The following is a 9,316-nucleotide window of genomic DNA, read 5'->3' on the forward strand; positions in this document are numbered from 1 at the left end:
TGTCAAAGGTCCATGGGTTGTATTTCAAAAACTGTAAGACGTCCACAGATCCAGTATTTCAGAGAAGTCCAAAAGATACATTTTGTGCAGCAGTTTTTTCTTTGCTCAACCTCATTCATCCTCTCACCATCCCCCAGATTTCTACTGTGACCCTCTGGAGGGGGTCTGACCCCCAGGTTGGGACCATTGGGCTGAACCACCAAACTGTATATAATGCAGTTAAAACTAGCTCCATATTCATCAGCACTAAACACATTTCTGATATATTTTTACTTTTCCTGAAGGATCTGGATCTGAAACAGATGCCATAATACCTAAACAAACAAAAAACTCAAATACAATAATCTTATTACTTATTAATTCAGGCTAATCATTTTTACTCTACCTAAATAATCAGTTTTGGATTGATTAGTTAATCCTGGATTTCAGCTCACACCTGTTTTTGCATAAAGAGTTCAAACCATGATCAGCCTTCACTGTGATTGGTTGAGTGCTGATCATGTGATTACAGTTACACGAGGTACATGTGTTGAGAACCCCTCCAGCTTGCATTGGAGACAGATTCATGGACAGATGTCTTATTTTATGTGTTCTTGTGATGATGACATGATGTATAACCAGTGATTGTGGACAGACCAGCAGTGATGTTCGGTGATCGGTGGAGGATCTCATTGGACGTGAAACAGTGATAATCATAAGCCTGCTATGAAAGATAAAACTATCTTTAAAATATCTTAAAAAGCTGATTTAATAGCATAATAATTTTCAGCAAAGCAAATTTAATAAGTTTTAGCTGTAATTACAAACTCCCATTTTAACGTTGAATAAAATGTCTTATGTTCATCCATCAGTTTATTTCTCATATTTCATCTAAAATCATAGTTGCACAATATTCAAGATTCATTTAGTCTAAATCTAAGAAGCTAAGCCATTTGTGCATGAAAATTATTTCATGTTTAAGGTTTCACTGTAAAAAAATCAGTCATAACCCAGAAAAATGTCAAGAAAGCAGCACTTTTTGCAGGTTTGGGCTTCAGGATTTGTTTGCGAGACAAATTTTAAATCAGCTTTGAAAACAGAAAAAAATCCAGACCAACATTTTAATGAGGATAACTTCATGCTCGGGGGAACGGGGGCCTGGAGGTTTACTCACGACAGAAAAAAAATCTTAATTACAGCTGCAGCCGCATGCTCTGTCGCACGAAATGCCTTTTACAAACAAGTCACAGTGTCAAACGCAGCGGCGTCCCATTTAATGCTGGTTTGTTGGGTCTCCAATATGTTTTCCAAACAGAGTTGCAGTAATCAGGTCATTTGTTATAATGACAACCATTAGGGGTGATCGTCACACAGCAGTCGGGCAGATAAATCAGGTGCTGTCTCTGATTCATCTCAATTACACACACACATGCACGCACACACACACACAACTCCCAAGCGTTAGACATCCGTGATAAATTATTCTTACATACGTTTTCTCTTTTTTTAAATGTGTAGCTCAGATAGATAATACAACAGCTGATTTATCAATTGACAGAAAATTAATCATCAACGATTGATAATTCATTTATAAGTTAAATTCACTGATTGCAGCTTTTGAAACGTACAGCACGGTGACTGTTCTGCTGCTGGAAGCGTCAGTGAGTCCGAGCTGACAGACGAGGAACCTTTATAGATACAATCGAGTAAGAAACGAGTGAAGTAAGATGAAAATGAAATGAATCAGCCCTAGTTTCTCCCATTAAAGGATTGACCGACTGGAATCACACTGCACATCACAGTTAAGAGTTGAGATCATAAATGGTGAGTCCAAGTTTTCATGAGGGGAAAAAAAAATACCTTTATTTACAGAGGACTTACATCTCGGTTAACTACAAAACTATTCAGAGGATTAGAGCTGAATGCATGGGTTTGTCGGTGCGTTACAGCGGGCACTCTGTTCCATATCCAGGCCCAAATTCATTCACCCTCTTCAGTAGTGCCGCTTTCACTGCACTGATCTTCTCATCCAGCTCTGTCAGACTGCAGGCCTGAAGGACAAAGTAAGAAAAAAAGCTCATGAATTGATCAAAACAGGCTAAGCTCCACTAACAAAGTGCAGTGAAAGGAAACAATGGACAGCACTAACCTGTGCAGGGGATGTCTTTGGTCGCTTGTGCAGGTGACTCTACAAAAAAAAAAAAAGTACACATCAGACTCTTTTAATTAGTGTAATTTCTAAACTGGCTTGAGCTTCGGGAAGCACACTGAGCTACTTTTCTGTTTCCCTCCTTTTTTCGTCTCGAGGACTGAAAAAATAATTTACTCAGACACTGGCACAATCGACAGAAAGATGTTTCAGAACTTTTTTTGTTTTTTTGCTAAAATCCACTTAATTAAATAGAAAAGAGGTGAACCTTTGCAAACAAAGCACAGCAGACACCTGAAGATCATGAGAAATACGCTATATATTCATTTAATTTTAAGGTTAATTTAAAGGTAGTATGCCTTTACCGGAAGTTTTGAAAATAGAAACAGCAAACAAATGTCCTTTTGAACGTTCTTCACGAAATATGTTTTTCCTCCAGCGGTTTCTTTCTAAGACGCTGCATAATTTGTTAAAGAGCCTCCTTTGCTGTTTAGTGTTAAAATGTTGTTCCTGAAATCGTGGGCCAACTGTGCTCAGCTCTTCAGCAAACACCAAACTACAGTATTTTCAGAAATTGAAAAAAAAAGAAGAAAAAAGAAAAAAAAAGTGGTACTCCGAATATAAAAGACCCCATCAGTTTATTCAAAGACACTCGACATCTCTTGCTCCGCTCACACAAACATGCAGTGAGTCAAAAGCAGATGGAGAGCAGCATACTCACAGAAGCAGCATGCGGTGCTGAGAAATACCAGTGTGAAGAGACATGCAGCATCTTAAGCACACTTACTCAGATAACTAAACATACGCTGGACAGACTCCTCAAGATGGGAAATTAGAGTCTGTGTGACTCTGCTGATGTCTGTCGGGTAGAATAGAAAGTCGAAGACATTACGTACTGCCTTCTTTTGTGCCTGTGCTCCTCTACAAAGCCCAGTGTGGTGAAAAAGTGCTCGCTGCTCGAGCGAGCGTTCTGCAGCGACCTAAAAGTTTACGTAAATCCAACCAAACGCTCTGCATTTTTCGACTCAGATCAATTTAAGTGTAGCTCGAGGAGGGGGATGTGTTGAAATATCGGGGCATGTCAAGGGAAACTCCATTAGCGTCACACAGAAACTCCTCTGAGTGAGTAGATTTCATTCTGAAATGATTTTGCTGACAACAAACCAATATTCTACATGCCAATTCAGGCATGGTACACATTAAGTGAGCCAACTGACACAGAGCGTGTGAAATGGACAAACTAAAAATACTCTAAGAGCTTGGCGCCAGCAGAGTGTGAATCACTGTCTGGAATGCTGTCGAATTGTGAATGCAGATTCTGGGGTTCTTTTAATCAAAGTAGCCGAAATACAGGATGCACCTGTACAGAACTGGACCACACCAGAGAGCCAAAAGGTTAAACAACACCAATAACATGTGAAGAAGACTTTCCATGTTTAGAAACTATGTTCCTCCTGTACTTGTACACAGTTATATCATAGCCTATGTCTCTTGGTTATTCATCTTAGTCCACGGCTTTCTTGTACCCTGTCATGTAAAACATGTATTAACATGGTAGAGCAGGCAAGTATTTTTTGTTTTTTTACCATCAGTGGCACCATGGAGCCATGTTTTTATGAGGCCATCCATTTTTGTTTGTTCTTGTGTGTCATGTACAGTAGGTGGCGCAACATCCTGCCAATGATTTCCCACTATTCCTCTGGCAACATGCCAAGAAATCCAGCAAAGGCAGGAAAGAAAGGAAATGCTTGAAAGTAAACATGAATGTAAACAATGCAGGTTTCAGCATTTTCAAAAGCGCTGCTTTACAAATGTTTCATGAGGGAGGAAACCCAGCCAACAGTTCTGTTAGGCCTCAAGGACGCATAATATGCATCTGGTAGGAACACTGAATGTAAACATAACTTTTGTTTGTTTACAGATAGGGCACCTTTAAGCTCACACCAAAGAACTTGCTCAATTCTGGGAGCTCCAGAGTTCAAATGTTCGTGCTGAAGGAAGAGTTATCTGTGCAGAATAATTATTATTAATTAGTAGTACTAGCAAACTAGTTAAAAAAAAACAAAAAAAACCCATATCTATAACACAGGTCTAATACAGATGTTGGAATGTCTAGATTACATCCATGACTAAGAGCTGTGTATGAGCCCTGACTGAACGCTGACTAGTAATTATTAAGTGTCTTTCATGAATCTATTTGAAGCCACAAGACTCACCGTGGACTGAAAGTACTCTGGTGAGAGTCCCTCCAGCTCCAGGATACGATCCTCCAGCTTCTTTAGTCTCTGGTAGACACTCAATGGAACTGGACCTGCTAAGAAAAGGAAAAAAAAAAAAAAAACACTTGTTGAACAGCCTGAATGCTGATGATTTCAGATGACGAATTCTCCAAATGTGGGGGCTGAGAGTAAGTCATGTGTGCTAAATGTTAAAGAGAAGCAGCTTAATGTCACAGTGTTAATATCAGGCAAAAACGAATCGCTCGGCTTATTTTTAAACGCTCATTTCATTTCTTATTCAACAAAAATTAAGTTGAAATTATGCGTTCTACGCAGACTACAATGCCTTCATAATTACATATCATTGTGTTACATTTCCTATGCATTGTAGTAGTATTGCTATCATTGTAAAACACTTTTTTTTTTTTTTTAAAAAACAATTGCAAATAATTCTGTTCAGCTGAAAATTAACACATGTGGCCAAGAGCCACACTTAAGTTGGAGTTTCGAGGGGAAGTTTAAAAAGTATCTAATGACACGACCCTTTCAGATGCCTAAAACATTACATACACTGACAGTGAATTTAGTATTAGTAAAACTTTTGTGTCTCTGTCGTTCTCTGACCTGATGGGAGTTTCAGGTGAGTCTCGATGTTGTGAAGTCGTTCTTCTATGGCTGCATTTCCACAGTCTCTTCCCATCAACCCCCTCGGCTGCTCCCCAGCCTCTCCTTGACCCCCACCACGGGTCTGGGGCCCGTAAGTGTTTACCACCCGCGTAACTAGCCAGTCAAACAACAAAACACATGAACAGAAGCAGTAACCCAATATTAACTACAGACCAGTTAACAGAGCCGTGTACAAAGCATGCAGACACATGAAGGGGTCCTACAAAACCCCTGAGCTTTAGATTAATTTACACTGAAAAATCTGTTGCTCATTTAATTTGTTCAGCACTTCTTTTCAGCAAGCTGATCCAAAAACAAATGTTTTGTCATGATTCGAATTTAACTTTATTAATTAAACCAAAAATTCTAAATGAACATTTCCTATTAAGTCAAACCTGATAATGGTAATTTCATACATTTAAGTCAAGGTAATTTCAAAAGTGATGGTTATAGCTCCCAAAATAAAGCTGCTAAGAAATGTCATTTTGACATTAGTGGCAAATATTTATTTTCTTACCTTTCACATGGCTTTTAAAACCGGGATAAGGAGTGAAAACTGCATCTGTTCTGGCACAGCTGTTTTCTACAGAGAAGAAATCTTGATTTAAAATTTATTTACAAGGAAAAGAAAAAACACATTTCTTTATATATAATCACTTAAATGAGATCTATTACCATTAGTGTCTCCTGATTTCTACACATGGTGTTTCACACAAGCTTTGAATTAAAAAAAGGCCCCCGTCTCACGTTTTTCTGGACTAAGCTGGATGTGTTTTGAGGCCGAGGGTGTTAGCTACTTCAGCCCCACTCTTGGAGCAGTTCAGCCTGACCTCTCGCCTGTGGAAATCAGCTCTCTCCCAAACATTGGCAATCTGTGTGCAGGCTCCCTCTCCACCCTGCCCCCAAACTCGTTCCCATTCTCACCCTGATTGCAGTCGATCACGTTGCAAAACTCGCGTACATTGTTTTCATTGATCTCCATCTGCTTGCGTTCCATAAATGCAGATATTCTTCGCTCAATCTAGGGTAACAATGGAGAGACGGCACAGATAATAAGATATGATGGATTGATGAGCTCCTGATAGATGTCAAGAATGCAATGAGATTTTTGTTGCCTACACAAGTCTAACGATCTGAGGTAAACAGTGTGCAGCAATTTACATTACAAGTAATGAGAAATGTAGTGGGAAATTATTCCAGGTAGCCAAAAAAGTTAAATTGCTTGCCATCATCACATGATGGAATATGAATACTGTTTGCTTGGCTACCAAAATAAATGCACAACAGAATGGGGCCTCTTGTCCTTCATCCACATGCAATCTCAGAGTAATGAGCATCCACTTCATAATCCATCAAGGACCTGGCCCTCTCTCAAAGCCCTCCAGCAATGTGGTCTGTTCTACCCGACCACAGCACTAAAGAACCCCTGATTCTCTGCTGAACTCTGCTTATCAGATCTCCATCAAGCATTTGCTTCACTGCGGCATGTCATGTGCCCATCCTTGGGAGCAATTACTTATGATTATTCATTTGCTTGACAGAGAGTAAAGAGGGCTCTAAAAATGTCACTGCCAGAACAGCTGACAGATCTGCTGACTGAGACCAACCTCTGACTTCCTGGCTCTGATCTGAACCATGACATCATCAGCCGCCGTCTTGCTTTCCGCAGCCTCTGAGCTGGGAGGATGGTGCTCTGACGGTGCAGTCGCCTGCTCTGAGGTGACAGCATCATCTGTTGTGTTGTCTGCTGTATCACCATCAGCATCCACCAGTGTTTTTAGGCTTTCTGAAACAGCCTATACAAAGAGTTGGAGCAGAAAGAATATTGGATGAAGAAACAAAATACTTTAAAATCTACTAACTAACATAGAAAAAAGGAATAGACCACTTCACCTGTAATTTACTGATATGCTCCTGCAAACACCTGTACACGTGGGCAACCGGAGGTGACGGAAGATCCACAGCGTCAGTGTTGACTTCTACTGTCAGAGCAGCATCGTTTAATTTGAGCTGAATTTCAAGAACAAAAACAAAGTGAGGTTACACTCTACTGGACATGTGTGGAAAGCAGATAACATGGGGTATTCGACTTTGGTAATTAATTAGGGTTACTCATGAGTCACCTTTCACTAAACTAAAAAAGCCAATCATGTGTTCTTGCACATGATAAAGGTAGAGAATGTGCATGAGATTTATACATTTTAACAGTGTAGAAATGTTGTGTCAACACACAAATCATGTTTTTCATACGTTGTGTACTTTTCCCTCCTTTAGAAGACAACTTGTAGAAATGGAAATCACATATGTGCGGAACAACGCAAACAAACCTACATCATGAACATTAAACATATAGTTCCTATGTTAAATACAGGCTACAAGGAGGAGCTAGAAAAAGAGATGTGTACGGGGTAACGTTAAAAATGACTACTGAATTGAGGTGAAATTAACATCTTTTATTTAAATCGATGAGTGGCGAGTTCAGCCATGGCGGAACATGCAGATACAAATGAGCTGATAAAACTTTAATTAAAATAATTTAACAGAAATTCGAGCTCAGTTACTTGGCTCCAACTTGCTTATCAAAAACACGGGTTGAATATTGAGTAGCATTGATTGAAGTGAAAGGCATCGACGTAGTCCTGCTACCCGGGATGCTAAAAACATTAGCATGTAGCTAGCTAACAACCCGCACTGAAAACAAACGGGATTTGGGCTTTCATGGCTCAAACGCAGAAAACCAACCTCTTTCCCGAAGTCTGCGAGCGCTTTCAGTATCGCGCGCATGCAGTCCCTGTAGCTGGACATTTCACTGGATTCATCAGGACGCCGACGAGCATGATGTCCACTTAGCTTCATTGTCTCCGCCATTGCAGTTCAACGCCTGCGCAATACTGCCCGCTGATTGGTTAAAGTCAGTCAGACAGCGTGCGCGAGAGACGAGAACGAGGCTGCGCGCGCGCACATACGCATGCGCGCACTCACAACCGTTAAGACAGTGGAGAATGGTCATGAAGGTAATATCGATGGTAGTTGTTTATAGTATCACAGAATATCTGTTCTTCTATGTTTATAATTCTCTGTGATAAACAGAAAATAATGTAATTTAATAATTATTTAATTGCTCTTCATTTGGTCCTGTTTGGCCTGAGTCCTGCATTTAATCTTATATATAATATTTGTTTGTTTTCTCTGCTATTGTTTTTTTATCGTTTGTTGGAAGACGTATTATATCTCCATTTTAAATTATTTGTTATAAAATATATCATAATTATATGATATTTTACTTACTTAGATTGCTGCTTCAAAGTTCCTTCAGGACAATAATAATGTTGAATGAGTTAAAATACTCCATACTTAAGCAGAAGTCTGGTAAATAGAAATATGAACAGCACAATGTACTTAAGCATCAACCATAAAAGTTTTCCTTATGCATAAGTGTTACAATATCACATATATTATTGAATTATTATTAGTAGTAATGTATTGCAGCTAGTGATATTTCCAAAAACGTAATATACTGCTAGTATACTGTGTTTGTTTGATTAACTACAAATCATCATATTCTACAAACTGATCACGTGTTTTGTTGTAACCTATGGAACAATAGACCAGAGGATTAAAGGTATGCCCTAAAAGTCAGCTTAAAGCCCTATTAATCTCGATTGCCGTCTCATGTTTATCATTTTTATTTGTTGTTTATTCCAGTTCTCTTTTGTTTTTATGTCATTATTTTCATAGTTATATCTCTATTGCTTCTGAATTTGTTCATATGTTCATATTTTATTTTAAAATTAACCTTTAAAACATTTAAATCTACGTAAAGGACTTTGAAATTGCCCCATGTATGAAACGAGCCACATAAATTAATTTGCTTTGCCTTGTCTTAAAGCTGTATATGTTTCCGGTAATGCTGATATTATTAGGAGAGGCTTCAGCAGAATAAAAGCCTACTTTGTTCTTATTAAGAGAAGAGTAGGCTCAGTGTCTGAGGTGCACATATTCCACATAACACACAAGGCTCATACTAAAGATCAGTGCACACTAAAGGATTTCAGTAATTGGTGAAATACAAGATGAATGATGCTCAAAGAAGAAAATTATCTTCTGCCTGCACTCACTCAAATGAGCATCATTCCACATGGGTATCTACATTAATTGCATAATAAGCCGGGAATACAACTTAATAACTACAGTACATTGTACTGCTGCTCAGGACTTTCTGTCTGAATTATATCTGCAGTCAAATAAGAGACAATCAGAGATGGCTACCTGCAGACTGGTCTGATTCAATGTGAGATTTGTA

At 38.9% G+C, this 9,316-nt stretch overlaps 1 protein-coding gene across 1 annotated transcript; it reads right to left on the minus strand.

Moving 5' to 3' along the window:
* Positions 1–836: 836 nt before the first annotated feature.
* Positions 837–7,927, minus strand: mbip (MAP3K12 binding inhibitory protein 1). Its single transcript, XM_070979211.1, has 9 exons — positions 7,756–7,927; positions 6,907–7,023; positions 6,621–6,809; positions 5,938–6,034; positions 5,531–5,596; positions 4,972–5,127; positions 4,345–4,442; positions 2,129–2,167; positions 837–2,030 (listed from the first exon to the last, which is right to left on the minus strand). Exons 1-9 carry the CDS (start codon positions 7,879–7,881, stop codon positions 1,923–1,925), a joined length of 996 nt encoding a protein of 331 aa, XP_070835312.1. The 5' UTR covers positions 7,882–7,927; the 3' UTR covers positions 837–1,922.
* Positions 7,928–9,316: the final 1,389 nt, after the last annotated feature.

This window comes from Chaetodon trifascialis, chromosome 14, assembly GCF_039877785.1.
Source record: "Chaetodon trifascialis isolate fChaTrf1 chromosome 14, fChaTrf1.hap1, whole genome shotgun sequence".
NCBI lineage: Eukaryota > Metazoa > Chordata > Actinopteri > Chaetodontiformes > Chaetodontidae > Chaetodon > Chaetodon trifascialis.

What these genes read in the sequence shown, in the direction of transcription:
- mbip (XM_070979211.1), bottom strand. Translation starts at nt 7,881, where the DNA reads ATGGCGGAGACAATGAAGCTAAGTGGACATCATGCTCGTCGGCGTCCT. An exon ending in TCAGAGCCAGGAAGTCAGAG is followed by an intron (nt 6,035 to 6,620) that starts GTTGGTCTCAGT and finishes TTGTTACCCTAG; the next exon opens with ATTGAGCGAAGAATATCTGC. An exon ending in CAGAGTACTTTCAGTCCACG is followed by an intron (nt 2,168 to 4,344) that starts GTGAGTCTTGTG and finishes TTTTTTTTGTAG; the next exon opens with AGTCACCTGCACAAGCGACC.